Source organism: Pundamilia nyererei, unplaced genomic scaffold (genome assembly GCF_000239375.1).
Source record: "Pundamilia nyererei isolate P.nyererei 1_Seehausen unplaced genomic scaffold, PunNye1.0 scaffold00038, whole genome shotgun sequence".
Classification (NCBI taxonomy): Eukaryota; Metazoa; Chordata; class Actinopteri; order Cichliformes; family Cichlidae; genus Pundamilia; species Pundamilia nyererei.
In genome coordinates, this window is record NW_005187439.1 from 2,141,151 (window position 1) to 2,159,954 (window position 18,804).

At 39.2% G+C, this 18,804-nt stretch overlaps 1 protein-coding gene across 1 annotated transcript in view; it reads right to left on the reverse strand.

Moving 5' to 3' along the window:
• The window catches only part of bmp2k (BMP2 inducible kinase), a 56,177-nt gene extending 41,285 nt beyond the window's left edge, over window positions 1-14,892 (reverse strand). The window contains exon 1 of the mRNA XM_013910200.1: window positions 13,991-14,892. Within this exon, the coding sequence (XP_013765654.1) occupies window positions 13,991-14,141 (151 nt within the window). The 5' untranslated portion in view covers window positions 14,142-14,892. The remainder of the gene's footprint in view (window positions 1-13,990) is intronic.
• Between the last annotated feature and the right edge of the window lie 3,912 nt (window positions 14,893-18,804).

An 18,804-nucleotide genomic window follows, 5' to 3' on the forward strand; every position in this document is an offset into this window, starting at 1 on the left:
TCTACAGTCTAAACCAAGCAATTCTAACTCCCTTTCAGTCCCCTTAAAGCAAACCTTTCTCTTATTGGTTGGTCATTTCAAACAGAAGATTTGGACAGCAGCTGGGTGGGGGTCTTGTGCTCTCAGCCAGAGGAGTGTCCATAAAATGGCTATTTTTAGGATAGTCCACCTTCTATGACCTCATACAGAGCATTAAGTAGAAAGACATTCAGAAACCAAGAATCAACAGCAGTATGAAACATTTGCCTCATAAGGATTACTTATATATAGCTATATGGTCATTTCAGTATCTGAAACTTTAACTTTCATTATAAAAGCCAATTATTGTATTTAACATGAAAACTTTGACAAGAAAAATAACTGGAGGCAGAACGTTCAATTATCAGGCACTTCTCCTGTCAAACTAGCTTCCATGCGCCGAGCTGAGCCCCTTTTAGTGCTGCTCATAGGGATTCAGGAGGCAGACACACTCTACTTTTAAGATGAGGCTTTAAAGTTTCCTTTTTGATAAAGCTCGTCGTTAGAAGTGCATCATGTGACCCTGAACCATCGACTAGTTATGCTGCTGTAAGCGCAGACTGCTAAATTATTTCCCATGATGCACAGAGCATTTCTTCTCCACTCCCCTCTTTTCACTCCAGATGTGTTTATTTGCCACGATGCATACGTTTTGTTGGTTTCTCTACATTCCCATATCCTCTCTACTCCTTCCTCTCACACCAGAGTCTTCCTCTCCACCATTGTCATGCTGCTCACAGGGGACAGTTTGATCAGAATCAGAATCAGAAAGGGTTTTATTGCCAAATGTTGAGCAGATTAACAACATTAGGAAATTGCTGGGGGTTCTCCTTGTTATATTGAAGGGTTTTAACTTTGCTGTATTCAGGTTCTTAGGGCAACTAATGTCGGGAGTTACAATCATGTAAATAAAACAGGTCTAAAAGAAAGATTTCTGGAAAAATGAAATACTTCCCCTTACCAAGCCATCTACCCGACAATATCCCTACTTTGATCATTAAAACTGCAAACAGTTATTTCATACAGCTTCCAACCTGGACTCTTCCTATTACATATTCAGTTATTATTTTTTCACTTGGCAGCAGTCAAGGCCTTGCAGTCAATCACACTTCTACCCTGACTCGAGTGGATGCTGAGAAGCACTTTAAAAAACACATGTAAGTATGTAAAAAAGCTTTTCTAAGAGGCAGCGCCATAAAAGGCAACATGAAGAGGTGAGGCGATGACTACACTTTCTTCATCCTGGGATTACTGAGCTGGAAGGTTCTGGCAGTCGGCTCTCATACGTCTTACCTTAACAGCAGTGTTTACAACTGAACAGGCAGACAAAAGTGGTTTGAAGGGTTTATGATGGAAATGGGAGGGACGACGGGGTGACGCCGTACGGGCCAGTTGTGCTGGTGCTCTAAAATCCAAAGGCTGAACGAAATAAAAGGATAATCAGTTAAGTCTTTGAGCTTTTCAAGAAACTATTCAGTTTATTTTTACTTGCCAGACTTTAGGCAAAGATTGTTCTTTTCCTCAGTGGGAAAAATAAAAATCCCATCACTGTCACTACAATACCATGACAACCTCTGAGCCACAATTTAGGATAAACCCAGACTTTGATGAAAGCGTTGTAATTAAGACAAATAAAATCCAGGACAAGGGGTGGTTAGACTCCACTGCCACGTTGTGAGGAGACTCTGATGGCTGAGAAAGTTTGAAGCCCTTTTGCCTTTCTGCTCTAACTACTTACACATCAGCACAAACAATTCAGTTCAATAAATTTAATTTGCAGACACAAAAATGCACACAAAATAGTCACCATGTGTTCTTCAGTGTAGATGTAAACTTTAACAAACCCGTCAACACAAACACAATCACTGATGACATATTTTGGCCAATTACACATTTACACACACCTTGTGTTTCTCTCATTTATCATTAAATCCTAGTAACTGGCACCATAAACAGCAAAATTACAGTAATAAGAGCTTCGCCTTTAAGCTGTTATGATATTGTGTTCCAGTATGTGCCACTCAACTGGTTTACAAGCAAATACTCAAAACCCAGAGCAAAATAGATGCAAAAAGCAAATTCCATTTATTCTTTAATTTAGTTATCCAGTTATTCTGTAGTCTTTTTTCCCTTTAAAATAAACAAAATGAATAAATAAGCAGTGCTTAGATGGTTTCAAGAATGAAATGGTTCTGAATTAGATAAATGTTTGTCAGGTTTCGAACAGCCCATGCCAGACCAGGGTCGTGTGGTCAACACCTCTGACTCACTATCATGTGGTCCAATGAGTTCAGAGTTTAGTTTCTACATTACAGCAGGGCAGGAAACATGTTTTTATGCACAAGACATGATGGCATATTAACATTAGGTCCCTTCCAATGAATACTTAACAAAAAGCAGTCGTCATTCATGGTCACCACCAATGATTTAATTCATAATAAAAAACAAAAAAATACAAGAAGCAATACGGCATCCTGTGAATCTGTTAATTTACACATTTACCATGTAAATCCAGAAAACTGTTTGCTGCGCCTCAAAGAGACAGCCATAAAACCCATCATTCGTCAATACACTGATCAAAACCAAATCCATCACTGAAAGTGGGCTCATGTTAAAGCGCTGTAGTGAATGTCCACATCAATCAATGTCTTTCTGTTTCCACATGACCCGAGTTCACTCCCACCTTTGGCTCGCCGCCCGCTGCAAACCAGCTCATGGTGAATTGGTAGAAAATTATTCATTTGCAGCTTCACAAAGAGGATGGCGGGCAGCGCAGCGAGGCAGAGACAGAAGGCCTCAATGAGCAAGCACAAAGGCAGCGATGCCCATCACGGGACCGAGAGCTGTGTCGTACCAGCATTCTTTCTACGGTGCTAGAATAAGACAACAAAGAGGCACAATGTGCCCATTCATCACCATTACAGTATGCTAATATCGTAGATAGGATGCTTTTTCATCACGATGTGCTGGCAGAGGGAGGATCAAATGAGTTATAATTTCCTCTTATGTCACATCATATAATATTTATATATTCTGAGCATCCCGACATGATTATGGTGTGTGATTTCTAAATTTCAATCCATTTTAATCCAAGCTCAGCGCAGGAAAAAAATTAATGTGATTTTATTGATTAGCGTAGACAGCATGGATGTCCTGGCAGATGTACTGATCGACCGGAGAACAATGTTTACCACACTGAGCAATATTTGATTATTTTCAACACATTCGTTGTTGATGGATGAGAAAGGAAGGGGTGGGGAAAAAAAAGCATAGCTTAAGACGCTTCCTGTATGAGTGACGAGCGCTTTATCTTCATTTGTTTGAGACTCACCACAAGACCCACAGGGTTGGGTCATTAGAATACTGGGTGTCATTTTGTTTTATTTTGCCAATTTCATGGTCTGCTTCCTTCAGATCAACTTATTAAATATTCAATTTTTAAAGCTCAACAGCAGAATAGCACTCCAAGCAGATCCCTGCTTCCTTTATACGCAGCTGGGCTACAGCACAAAGTAGCACACAGACACTGATCCGGTGTTTGACGGAGACCAGCATTGTACGGTCAACATTATAGAGAGCAACATTATTATAGAGCATTATAGAACAAAGCACCAGAAACTGCACTAGAACCCATGCCAGATAAGCACTGTTTATTAAGTATCTGTGTCAGTGTGGGGGCACTGCACAGTTTAAAAGTCCAGCGTGAGCCGATTTCTTACCACTCCAAAGTTCCAAAGCTGAGGCTTTGGAACCAGTGGATACCATCATCTATTGCTCCTGTTTGTTTTTAATCCTATTAACACCAACAAAACATCTCAGCGCTTACAGGTTCCTGTACCCTGGTCTTTAAGACCACATTACCAGTTTCTTCTACCAGAAGAAGTAAAAGAAGGAGAAAACATCTCTTCAAATATATCAGGCTGCAGGGTTGTCAAAAATAAATAAAACTGATAATCAGATATTAATCAATATTAAAAATGACTATCGGATTAGACACTCATTTGCACATGTACTGCCAACAGTGCCATCTTTGCTTACTCCAATGGACACACAGCTTTGCGCACACCTACAGGCAGGCAGGCATTCAGGTGAACAGCCCCTCCCTTCTCTAGTACTAGAACTCATGAACCCTAGTCGCCGTTCACAACGCTGAACATTTTATGAGCAATTTCAACAGATCAGATGCTGTTGAAACATTGACACATGAGCTTTATTAAGTGTTAAACAGTTATCAATAAATGTTAATCTGGACCTAGCAAACATCAGTCCTGTTGGTCCTGCCTGCCCATAACATTAAGAGTGTTAATTTAACAGGTCAGCACAATTATTTGTCTAAAATAAATAAATAAATGTTTCTCTTAAAAGTCAGACTGAAGCTGAGAAAAGTCTACCAGCAACTAAGAAGAAATAGTGGTGGTCTACCTTACCAGAATCAAGTCACGAGAAGCACAGCACTACCTCAGAAAACCTATAAATATGGTCTTTTTTGCACTAGAAGAGAGAGCAACTTTTTGTCCCGACACAGAACAATTTTCAATTTCAAGTTTGAAAACTTAAGTATTGTGACCGGATGTTATTGATAAATGAAATGCTAAAAATGAGTGTTTTCTTTTGGCTTCTAGAGGCTCAATTACAAAACTAATGTTCAAGTTAGCCAACCAACAGTACACATGTGTGATGTGCCTAATAGTTAGCGTTTCCTAATTGGTTGATTGCATTCTGCCTTGGTGGATGGGGGTGAATACATATTACTGTGTGCAAGTGACTGTGTGAACATTGTTTCATTGCAACTGACCAAGGTCACCTGAACCTTAATTTTTTTTTCCCTCCTAAACACCCGTCATTGACTCAGGTGTGCGGAGCCTTTAAATTATTATGGTGAAACCACTAACCTGCCAAGTTGCGGAAGTATTGAGTATTCAGTTTGAAAGTCCGTACCAGTATTACTGTAAACACACCAAATTTAGGAGTATAGTTTTTCCATTGCTCTACCTCAGGAAAGAAACTGTTACTTAATTCCATTATCAACCACAGCGCTCAGCCCCAAGCCAAACTCTTTTCCTTTTATCTTAACTGTGTCAGACCCAGAAAGGAAGCAGATATATCTGCAGTAAATTTAATTTAGCATGAGCTTTCATTTGTTATTTTCCCCTGTCTAACACAAAGCTGCTGAAGAATATCCCACTGAAGAACTTATCAGATATACTCTGCAAACTGCTCTCATGTGACCTCATTTGCATTGATAAATTTGTTCTGCAAATTTCTAGTAGTGAAGCTTGCGCGGTGAACACGTGACAACGGTCCAGATCAAAAGTGGCAAAGAACAAGGTTCAATTTGCGTGACAACTGTGTTTGCATTTCTCCTGTTTACGTGATCTGCGTAGTCCCTGTCACGACTGAAAATCCTACGTTGCTGTCAACTCTTGAGCCTGTAACTTACAGAGCCCCAACTGCATACGTTTCAAGATTGTGGTGAAACCAAACAGAACATGTGTGAAGTCAGCATGTTCGGGGGGGGGGGAGTTGTGTTTTACGACATCCTTGTGTTACGTAAGATGTGGAGACTAGTCAGCTGAGATATGAGCTTGCTTTGAAGCTTTCAACATGAAAAAGACTGGAGAAAAATGTATGAAAAACAAGAGCAAATGTGCTTAGAAGGTGGAGGTGACCCTCATTAAACAAGGCATTGATGAATTATAACCTTGTAGTTAATGTGCTTGTAAAACTGCAAACATAGGAAGTGAAACCACTAACCCAAGGTCTTCCTGTTAATTATAAAGAAGCAGTGATGTTTCTACCAAGAATTTACAAACACATGCCAACATGAACAGTTTGAATTGTACCTACAGGAGGTGGTAGGTACAGCAGTCCTGTTATGGCCGGTGGTCTGGTGGAGCCATTATGCAACAAGATATGTTCCAGAGGCAGTTTACCTGCTAAATGCTCAGTGTCTGCTCAGCAAACAGCTTAATGAAGTATTCTGACTGCAGTTACAGGGGTATTAGCCAGAGACAGTTTGTCCAGCAACAAAATCCTGTTACAGTCAACACATTTTTATTGAATTTTTGCCTACACAGCACATCCAACTGGAAAAACCTACGACAGAAGAATCACATTTGCAAAATGTACGCACGAGGCTTCAATTGATAAGTAACATCATCTGCTCTCTGAAAATGTGCTTATTTAGCATGGTAACTAAAACAAAACACATGTCATGTCAGTTCATTTATCACTTAAAACATTTTTTGTGCCTCGTCTGTAATCAGCCACACACAAGTCATGATAACAAGAATGTGCTTTCCACCAGAACTGCAAAAATCTACAAACAGCAGCTAGCCATCAGCTAAATGAAATTTCAGACTTCTTCTCAGGGACAACTTGTAGGAGATTGTGACTTAACTGTGTGGCTCCAAAAGGATCACAGTATTCCTTTTACTCACTTCTGTACAGTGAAACCCAAGCTAATGTAATTTAACGCTTGTAAAAACGTGACCATCATCAACACCACTTATGAGGAGCTTCTTCTGTTGTCAATTATGCAGCAGGTGTCTGCTGTGTAAAACAGTAATTTGTCATAATGCACACTCCTAAACAGACCTACCTGTGCTTACTGCAGGTGAAAAGAGAAAATTATTGACTACAAAACTTATTGAGTAATGAAAGCCACTGACCCAGCTTTTATAGCTGTGAAATACACAAGACAGGCTAATTGACCTTGTTGTCAGGGGCTGTAAACTTAAGATACATTCCCTTTCATTGACAATACAGTAGAATCAACAGAGTCTATCCAAGCATTTACTCTGCTTATCTGAAGCTGGGGCGCACCGGCAGCAGGCTAAACAGGGCATTCCAGTTTTACAGAGCAACATTTTCCAGTTCCTCCTGAAAGATCCCAAAGCAGCCCGGGGTCACATGGGATGTCTAAGCTCTGGATTCACAATGACATCCTGCTCAAGATGACAGAACCAGTTCAACTACCTACTTTCAATATAAAAGAGCAGCAACTGGTCTGAGCTCCCTCCCTGAGCCGTGCTGATGGTCACAGCATTGGTTGTCGTGTGCCAACTGTGACATTAGTGCAGCATCATAACTATTTACACTGGTGCTTAAGACACAATAAGGTGTCACAATTCACAACAACTGCATCAGCAGGAAGAAGACATAACCCAACGTGATCACAGATTTTCAGTGGGTTTCCCCAGAATGTCTAAATATTTTAAAGCTGCTGCAGTTTTTCTCCTCTCTCTGAATCCCTGTAATGACTTATCACTGAAATGGTGAAGTCCTCAACTCGATCAAATGAAGATGTGCGCATGAAGCCAAAACGACACCAAATAAGCCATGTATAAGGCTTGGCCTGGCCACCCTATAGAAGAATCTCATTTCAGTCTACTTCTGCAACGTCATTATTTGAGCTGCTCTCTCTTCACTGCAATGGCCTCGTACAAAGGTCTGCCAGTTAATAAACTTTCAGTGGTATATCCTTTCTAATTGTGTAACACTGCTGAAATTAGTGCGCAGCAAATTTTAGGTCTGGTCACTTCCTCCTAATCGCAGCACAAATATAACTACAAATTAACTGAATCAGTACAAAGACTGTTTTAAACATTAACACCTTCACAGAGCACTAAATAACTGTGCAACTTCTATATTAGATCTCAGAATTGTAGCTAAAACTGGCCACTGGGTGTAGTGCAGACTTATCCCAAGCCCATATTTAATCAAATTAATTTCTATCCTTTTCCGACAGGCCCCTGACAGGGGAGTGTGCACGATAAGAAAGAGTTAGGAGAGAAAGAGTGACTTGCTCACAGATGCATCCTGTTCTCACAAGTTGCTTCTGTGTTCCTCTTGAAGACAGCATCGCACAGAGCTCAAGAGAAACCACAGAGGCTAAAGAGGGAGTGGAGTGAAATGACTGAGGGTACAAACTGCCCAGCTGGGCAGATGTCTCAATGGAAAACCCAAAAGATACCCAAAAGAACACATGGTGTTAAGAAAACTTTTGAACTTCACAAAATTTTATTTTGAGGGGACTGAAATTTGCACTTTTAAAAAAAAACTAAAAACAAAGGTGTATGATCATTCAAAATTCAACCAAATCCTACATAATAACTTAAATTTAAGTTTAGCAAAATTTTACCTTCATGATGGGAATATTTTCGGTATTCCAGACCTCAAGCACTTTTCAACTTGCAATGTTTTTAAAGCACTTTTTTTTAGCCCTCGTAACGTTACAGGAGATATCCATGTAAATTTCAGGACTGAAAAATACATGCAAGTCTTGCAATGCAAAGGGAAACACCGTTAAAAGATAAGCCGGGTATGAAAATACAGTGAAAAGGAGTCCTTTATTACATCATAACTTGTTCTGACCAGCCACCTACCTACATGGTGATATACAACATCAAGGCTTCCCCAACAATTCACAATTTTAAGTTTTCCCCAGTTAATCATCAGAAACCAAATCAACATTCAGAGCACCGGTGCTCGTTTCTGTTACTTTTCATCATAAACATTAAATTAGTGCAGCTTCACTATGAACAAAATACTATTTTAGCTTTAGATTGTTACACTTGAAGTGGTTGTTTTAGTGATTTCACTGCAATATGCATGGCTCCATTAAATACATTAAAGCTGTTGAACAGATTTTGAAAAATTAAGTGATTTTGGGAAGCCTGGAACCATTTCAGATTTGACTGATTTTATGCAGAGTGCCCCAGCTTCTCTTTTCTTACAAACTACAACTGTGTGCTTGGTTTTACAGGAATCTCGTGCTTTTCGTTAAACAGGCACAGCTGCAGGATAATAGCTGAATGAGGTACCAAGAGATGAGCCACTCTAAAAAAACCTCACATGATCCATTCAGTACTTTGACATCAGTCGCATGAGTGACCCAGAATTACACACTGAGCATACTGAACTTCCAGTATGCCTTTTTAAAGACTTTTCCAGTGATTTTAGTGTTGCAGCCAAATACCTAATGACACAATAAATTCATCACAACGTGAGATAAAAACAGTTCACTTGTCAATTTTAGAAAAATTTTAAATGCTCATAAATCTCATTTTCAGCTTTTTAGTTGCGACAGATTTATTTTTTAATAAACCTTCCTTTTTAGTTCTTTCCTCCTTTGTCATTTTTTATGATACAAGTATAATAGATTCCCTTCAGATTTTTAACAAACATCTTTACCTTCAACTTTTTAACAGCAAGCCACAGTAGCAACAATCCAACTGCAACTTTTCCATAAACGGTATAGTCTAGTTATTATTATAGTGTCTGTTGAAAACGTAAACCTCATTAACTGTAGGATAAGGATCATAAAACTTAGCCTGTGCTGTCTTAAGTCAGTCTTTTTCTCATGTTGACATTCCAATAAAATCAAACATCGTAAGTTTTTCCTCTTTTGTGTTTTTGACTTTGTTCATTTCCTTTTAGAGCAAACATTACACACTAACGCAACAGCTTTCTTCTTGTGAAATTCCACCAGGACTATGAGAGGAAATAATCTCAAAAGGAATCTAGTTGTAGTCAAGTCAAGAACCGTGGTCTCTGCTGACTTGAGGCTCATTATCTTTAGATGTGTGGAGGCATCATGAAAAGACAGGAAACAAACTGATGCAATGTGGGTTATCTGAACAGATTACGATAGCAGGAAGTTCAATATGAGCCAGTGTTAAAGCTGCAGCTTTGCCTCACATGTAATTTTAACCCAACTGTGTTGCTGTCATTACAGGACTAGTTTCACTTTACACATATACAAACCCGTGTTATGCAGACTCAGCAATTGATTCAGAATTTGTTTTCACTTTTAACACAAATGCACATTCTGAAATGTGCTTGCTCATGTTTATCCTGACTGTGCATCGGTGTTGCTGTTCGGCTAAAAGACAACTTAGTGCGTACAACTGTAACTGTAATACTCATTTTAAAATGTGCCCTGGTGCAAAGTTGCCTTGTAATCTCTGAGCAGGTAACACAACATTTTCACCAAAGATCAAACAGATCAAGCTTTTCTGGCCACAAACCCTGAAACCTCAGCAAACATTTAAGCAAGCATTGGTTAGTGGTTGGAGGTCCAATATTGCTGAATGGTTAGAGCATGGGACGAGCACTGTAACAAATACAGGCCTTTTATATATGACAACATTGTGATAATATATACGAGTCTGGTCGGTGTCATAATTTATGACGAAGCCTCTCTGAAACAAACAGAAGGGGTAGTGAGGTAGCTTCAAAGAGGCAGCAAAGCAGCAAACAGAGTCCTTTGCCAAATCATCTGTTTCACAAAGATTATTTGCAAAGAAAAAAGTATCTTTTCAGCTGCTCCTGTCCTCCACTGTTTTGTTTTACACAGCAACAACGTTAGAGAATGAAGAACACGTTGAAACAAAAACCGCCTTTTTTTGCATCAATCTTTAACTTAGTGTCTTATTAACTTTGCTCAAGGCTGACAGCAACTGTCTCACTGACACCTGAAACATGGGTCTCAAAGGGAACAAGCTTTGTAAGTCGTAATTTTGCAAATTTAGATTATGTATATAAATTAATTCTGATCTACTGAGCCAGTATGGGAAAGTATTACACTGGACACTGCATATCAGAAAGCTACTTAACTGGACAGAGAACAGACACATTAATGAAATTCAATGATAGTAAACAAACATACATTACCATTTCATGTTTGTCTTTTTAAATTATATAAAGCTGCCCTCTCCCAGGTGCTTTAAAAAAAATGTTAATTTATACATTTGTGCTAAATTTTTTAAACTATAGTTATTAAGAAGCAAAAATCATGATTATGGAGGTTGCACTAATCCAGGAGCCTTAGATTAAAGTGCAACACAGCTTGTCCTGATAAGACAACACGCAGACAACAGTAATCCCTGTATTATGCTTCTGTAATGAATCTACGTCGAGTCTACGACTTGGCTTATGCCAGCGGCCGACACCATTGCCAGTATTTAGACCTGTATGAACAGCGTCAATGGCAACATGTTGTTAAATTTCCAGGGAGGTGCATGTTAGGTTATGGGACAAATACATTTAATACAGAAATATACTGTAAGAGAGCAATCAGTCAAAGCACACAACCAACCAAAACATTGTTCAAGAGGGACAGCAGAAATCCAGAGACAAAGATAAAAAAAATAAATAAAACAACCAACCTATGAAAACCTCCCGTTTCCTCTAGATCATCACAAGACCAGATGAGTCGCAGCAAATTCAAGTTTGGTCTAGACTAAAAAGTCATCTTTACTCGAGCTGAAGTAAAAGTTTCAGGGAGACAAAAACTGCTGCAATGAAGCGCTTATTCACAGCCATAAACAGATTTTAGACCTTCATACAGACCTTTCACACGGGCACCGGCACTTTTTCCACTTTAACATTTCATCTACTTTCAAATGTACCAGGCACAGTTGGTGAAATGAAATATTCTGTTATATGATTAACCATGCAGTCCAGACACCCAGCTCTTTAGCTTGGGACAGACTGATGAGCAAAGGTTACAGTGCAGAAAAACCAGCCACAGACTCTGCACATGATTATATGATGACACAGACTCATGACTGCTTGCAGGAAGAGTTGTGTTGTTTTGTTTTTAATTTGGGCGAGTGAGATCAAGTTTACAGCGTGTTTACAGCTGCATGAAGAGACATGCTCGTCACCACTGAGGCACTTAGCACAGGCTTACACAGAACGATTATGGGCTGAGATGAGAAATATGTTTGATTATAATGTCTCTTCTGGTTAATTTTAGGTGGGACCTGAGAGGTTAAACTTCCTTTAAAATTGTCCCAGATTAAGCTTAGTTTTAGGGCTCACCCTCTGACTAAATTAGTCCTCAAACAGCAGGGAGAAAATCTGAGCAATCGAGTAAAATAGTGTCAAACATGCTGTTGAGTGTGATCAGATAAGAAGTCAGCAGTGAGGGGGAACTAGAAAAAGAAAAAAAGGCTACTCATAAATATATTTATATGTATTATTTTGAGAATGATCTCTTAGAACACTTTCCCAGAAATATCTCATTAGAGTCACATTATCCTCTAACAAAAAGGCAAAAACAACTGCTTCCTACACAAGAGGAATTCTATTCCCCTCCCAGATTGATTTTACATTTCACATCAAAAGTATTCACAAAAACGTCTCGAGTGGTGTGCGTCGTAATGGGCAAAGATATCCACCTTTCCGAAGTAAAATCTAAAACCAAATTTTAGCATATTTCTGATTGACATCAACTACTTTTTGGCTTTCCACAAGTTGAAAATTAGCAAACACCAAAACAATATCTGATGTGTGTAAAATCTTTACTCTTAAATCAAGGCTGGTAAATATCTGGTCAATATTTAGGAATACTTTAAACTTTGTAGGTATTTGTAGGGAAGCTGGCATTACCACACCATGAATTTGAAAGAAAAGGAACTGCCGAAATAAGTGACTTCTTTGCAAACTCATCCAGTGGGGCAGTTTTGACACCATTGTTTTGAAGGTTGTGGCTTTTGGGCTGCATGTTTGACAAAACCACTCTAAGGACTAATTAGCTGTCTAATTGGCTGAATTACCTTTAAAGTTTCTAATTATGTTTTCAATCAATATGCTTTGATAAGCACTGGACAATTTGTGAACCAGTAACTCTTGCTCAAAAGCTGTTTATTTCCACACTTCCTCTTGTCTCTGCCCGGCTGGCTGAATGTGCTTGGAGGTGGTTTCAACATTTGTGAACACATTTTTGAACACAAAGCGTTGTTAAATCAGGAAGGAATTTTTAAAATCTTTCCAAGAAGTCTTGCAAAGCACATCTTCAAAAGTGCTAGAGAGCAGGCAAAACCAGGGGCCAAATAAAGCCAGTACCAAGTTTTCAACACAGTTCACAGCTCAATTTAAATGACAAAAAAAGGAAAAACAAAAAAGTTCACATTTGTAGGTTTTTACATCTTGAGACTGAAAGACTTCTACTTTGATTTAAATTTCCCCACACAGCCAGAGAGTTCAGGGATTCCTCAGCTTAACAGGTGCTTTTGGACAAGTGACCACACACTAAGCATAGATAAATGAAACTAGATAAAATGTTTTTATTCTCAAGATTTTAATTTCAAAGTTATGTGTCACACATTTAGATGTAATATCTCAAAATAAGCTGCAGCAGGAAATCAGTCTTTCAAAACTAGTTCATTCCTAATTATTACTGTAGTGTGTGTATTAATAATGTGTACCTCCTGTCCTAACCTGGAGTAGGTCATTCTTAGCTGACTATGCATATGTGCTTAACACCATTTCTTGATTTCTATGTTTAATGCTTTTGTACATTTATTTTAATATTTTATAGCTTGCTTTTTTCCCTTAGTCTCCCCACCAAAAATAAATAACTAAATAAATCAGGCTAAGCCTGATGGGAGCCCCACCCTAAGCCCATTTCTGTTGGAGAAGTCTTCCTGTTAAAAAAAAAAGAAAAAGAAGTTTGTCCTTCCCACCATAACCAAGTGCTTGCTCACAGGGGGTCATCTGATTGGTGTGGCTTTCTCTCTAATACGTGAGTACCCTCTCGTATTAGAGAGAAATCTTCTCCTGCATTGTACCCAATGACAGGACTGCTGCTGTAAACAAGCACTACACAAACGCTTTAAAGAGGGCAAAACTGTTTTAACCCATGCTAAAGACTCTCGATAAGGCAAAAGTGACTTTTACACTGCTTTATGTTGACACAGGAGGGTTGGACCCCGAAGGCAACCCACACCTTCTCCTCTCCACTCCCCTAGTCTGGAATCAGCTGAAGCAAGATGTAAACCACAGCTGTATGGGGAAAGCTTTAATTCTAGCCATGCACCAAATCCCCGGTGTCCCAGTTTAAGTGGCAACTGCCTGGAAGAGGAGAGCGACCTACTTCTATCACAAGGAGATGTTCAGTAGAACAAACACGAGCCATAAAATAAACCCGTTACCATCATTAAGCTGCATGTGCGATACATACCCTCTGCAACAAGCTCCTCCACGGTGACTTGGTACCGGCCGACTGAAAACACTTTCCCGAAGTAGCTGCTGACTCCGGAGCTGGAGCTGGACCCGGATGCCCCTCCGAGCCCACCGCTCTCAGACTTTGGCATTCTCGAAAACTTCTTCATCCTTTCCTTTCTCTGTCAGGGCCAACCAAAATGCAATCCCTAATCAGAGGCGAATCGACTTCGCAGTCCAGTTTAACTCGGTCGCGTCCCCTATCTACTTATCTGGACTCTCTTCTTCTCCTGCATGCTCCGCGTCTGGTTCTCCTAGAGGGGCTGCACGACATTTAAAAAGTCCACTTAATAACCACGCGTCATGGTGACACAACCGCGTCCCGAAATCTCGTACCGGCGACAGCGTCAAAAACAAAAACTGCCACTTTAGCTTACGCTAGCTAGTTGTGGCAGTTGCTAGCATGCGTGCATGCAGTCAGGACGCTCCGACACAATGAAACGGGGAAGAAGAGCAGCACTGTAGAAGAAGGGCGGAAATAAACTCCTCAACGGAATAAATTCAGCCAACCAGCCCTCCAAAACCAGCCTTGACGTGGTTAGCTTCACGCCCGCCACTTGGTCGCTCTAGTCGGGCGATTCGTCTAGTTAGCTCGCTAGCATCGGTGGTTAGCGGCTAACGAGCTTCGCTAGCAGCCACAGCGGTTCCTCGAGCCGCCCCGAGTGCAGGTGGGCTAACAAAGTACGGGACGGCACCTGTGATACAAGCGGGCGTCGTCTGCTTGTCAGAACCACTCCAGTGAAGCCGTTTTCATCCGGTTCATTTGTGTCATTTTCCTTGAGCTTCTCTAACCGTTAAACTTCTCGTGACTCCTAAACGGCAGGCTTCAAAATAAGTGGGTGGTTTGTTATTTACCCAATGAGAGTGACAACCTAACCCAATGTGGCCCCGCCCCTTTCATTGTTATGATTGGTGTAAGTGGAGATTGTATGGAAGCCCACTGATGCCAGCAAGAAAGAAAGATTAATGAATGAGGGCATCGAACTAATAAAAAAAAGAATCCATCTATCAGTTGACCAAAATTCAAGTATTTTTAATCATTAAAATTATCATATATAAAATATAATTTTATTTTTCATGAAAAAAAAATTCTTACTTAGTAAATAAAAAATAACTTATGAAAGTATCTTATTTCAGATGCTCCCTTTAAGGGTCACCACCTCAGTTTCCATCTCACCCTATCCCTAGCATTGTCCTCTATCACACCAACCCTCTGCGTGTCCTTCTTCACTACATCCACTGACCTCCTCTGTGGTCTTCCTCCTTTCCACCCACGTATTCAACATTCTTTGTCCAGTTTATCCACTATCCCTCCTCTGCATATGTCGAAACCATCTCAGCCTTCCCACCCACTCAGCCTGAGCATCATGGCACACGTAACTTCAGTCATTCATTTCTCAGTGTAGAGAATTCAGGTACATGAAGCAATGGCATTAGTTAACTAAAACAACATTTTATAAAAGGAGAAAAGATTAGTTAAGTAAAATTTTAAAAAATTAAAAAGAAAACAAATTATATATTTAAACCCTCACCCCCCAAAAATAATAAAAATTAAAAATTTAATTATGGTAAGCCCGTTGATTATCCTTTGTGCTTTTGTTCCTAGAAACAAGACAATTTACCAGCAGGTAAAAACCTCTCAAATGAAATGGAATTACATAAAAGTCATAATAAACAATGTGTTTTAAAAAGGAGTTCACTGATGTGTAAAATTGTAGCTTATATAAAAGGGGGAAACAATCTAGAACTATATTTTATATTTACAACACTAACAAATATAAACAATTAAAAATTATGAAATTAATAGGGCTGTCACAAACTCACATTATCATCATCATCATAAAAAATCTGAATAACAATGGCTTCTATCTCATATTTTCCTTTATTTTTTTTGTTCATTTCCAAATTAATCATACTTAAAACAGAAGTATAGAGTGGTGTAGAGTGACCCTGTTACCACCATGGTGTTTATTCTAACCACCGGTGCCAATGTTTTTAACTGCCCTTGTCCCTGCCCTACCTATATGTATCAAGAATGAAGCCGAATTAGTTAATTTTTCACCTAATGAATGAATAAATTAATTAATCAATAAAAACATTTTGGTGATGTGATACTGGTTGTCACAGTTAACAACCAACCAAACCGGTTTTGAACAACAACCCAAAAAATTAAATTAACAAAAAAGAAATTTGAAAAATTTTTAAAATAACTTTGTTAAAGGTAAGAAACTGTTACAACGATTATTATTTATAATTTTTGTTTTCTGCCTGCCTGCCTTCATATCTGCTTATTTGCTTTTCTTGGTAGCAACAGGCTTCCATAAGAAGCACCCAGCCAATACTCATCTGTTACTGGGCGGCCTGAGTGACACACTAAGCAGTTTGGTTGAGGAAGGGGAGCACTAAACAGCCTGGAAAGAATGTAGTGCATGGAGAAATAAACAAACCTCAAGCTGAACTGAATTAGTGTGTTATCCTGATCCAGCTTTATTAACTTGCTCATTATTAAAAAGCCTGATTTATATTCATCTGTGTCTTTCTTCTGCCTACAAAGCATTTTTGGCCATTTTAAAGGCATGCTACTTCCTCAGTAAATTGATCTCTTAACAACACTCCCTTACATTTTAATGACCATCAGCAATGGAAAATAACACAAATTTTTCACCACACACTGCCAACAAGGAAGTGGTGTGACAGCTGCCGTGTGCAGGCTTAACAATCCATCACACAGACCTACAGACTTTCATCACTTTACTCCTCAAGACATCTATGTCCTCCGCACATCAGTTTCTAGAGGAAGAAAACATATACCTCTACAGATAAGTGGTCACAATTACCATATTCAGGTCAGCAGTTGTGAGGGGTGGGTGGGGGCAACCCACGGCTGAGATGGGGATTACATAAGAGATAAGGAGGAGCAGAGTGGGATCACATGACTGTATAAACCCCCATGTCTGGACACATCCTGTTTCTGCAGGGGGGAATCTTTCCTCTCTGACACACTTATTGTTGTCTGGTTGTCTGTGCGGTGTATGCTGCCACCTGCTGGTGGTTGAACCATCTTTAGGTGCTGTGTTTGGGTCCTACATAAGAATGACTGGTGCCAGTGTTTTTAACCAAGACTCCTCAGTGGTTAAAAGGAAGCATGTTATAGTCAGAGGATAAAAAAATCATACCATCCAACAATATAGCTGTACATTTACAGAAAAAAGCTTGTGATATTCTTGAAATTTAAGTGATAAATGTAAGAAAAATATTTCTTAAAATGTAAGAAAAAGTACATTCCTTGAGATTATAATATCACAAATAGTCCATCCAATCTTTTTAAATCATACAGACCTGACTTCAAACACTTTTTACCCCAGTGTTGTTGCTGTCATGAATGAAAATGAAAATTAGCTTGCTTTCTGTGAGCTGAGAGCATTTTTCAGGGGCTTCAATGATGCTCCAATACTGATGCTCATTTAAAAAAATAAATAAAAAATAAAACACAGCTGGAAATGATGGTAATTTTCAGAGGAACACAATGACAATTAGCTAGACTTTGTTTTTAAACTTTGAGATGACTCCAGATGCTTTTCCTTTCCCATTAATGTTGATCAGACCTCTGGGAACTGAAGTTAGAGTTTCAAGGGGCTTCAGTGACGCTTTAATGGTGATAATAACTGAAAAGTATTATGACTACTGATGGTTCCTAATGTTCAGAGAAAAGCAATCTGAGTTTCTGATTTTATGACAAAGAACATCTGGATATTCTATGAGATTAAAGTGGTCAATAAATGAGAAAAATCTCTACGTTAAAAAAAACAAACAAACCCAAAAAATAGATATTCCCTGAAATTACAAAGTTGTTAATTTGCCAGAAAAAAAATCTCAAATTCTGTCCTGTTGTGGAGTCCCAAATGTACAAGTGTAACAACCTGAATATTGTATTAGATTAAAGGTAAATCTGAGCTCATTTAATGTTCTCTGAGTTAGTGAAACCCCAAACTGGACAGAAAAAACAAAGACATTAAAGAGGAAACTCTTTAAGTGTCAGTGGTTAGTGAGTACTTCATCATGAAATGGCCCATGTCCTGGCAACTTCTCCACACTCTTGAGATTATGCTGAAAGACGCAGCAACCCGTCTGGATCCTGTAGAAGCTGGACTGCCTGTGCAACCTGAATGGGCTACAGGTACCATCTCATGCTATCAGTGGCAACAGGGACCCCCAGTGCTACTCCTCAGCCTCCTAGTAGGCATGTATGGCAATTTCAAAATTCTACATCACCTTGTTCTCAAATTCTTGCATTTGCAAGATTTCCAGAAAACTTAGTCTGACCTTGAGGTCAAGGTCACACTGCCCGCTTGGCAAGGAGACAACCATAGATCATCAGCTTTTTACATCTGAGGGCTAAAAACAAAAGCTGAGAAGAATCAGTCAGCACAGATAAAGAGAGAATAATGCTGTGTAGCCACCATCTATAAAACCCAGTTGTTGTTGTTGCCTCTCCAGTGCACCTGATGTCACCTTCGTTTGAACCAAAGCAGCAAGTCAATAAGATGTGGTGTGGTATCAAGACTTTGTTGTATCTTTATCCTCTATATTTACTGCAATCCCTGCACTCTAGCTTTCTGATAAGATGCCAAAAAATCATCTAAAAAGAAAAATGTGGTTTGTGTTCCCTGTTTTACTGATAGTGGCAGAAGATAAATGTCTTTGTTCTTCAGGTTAAATAATAAACCACTTTGGACTGTGTTTGAGGGAGAAGTTACAGCAAGTTTTATTTTA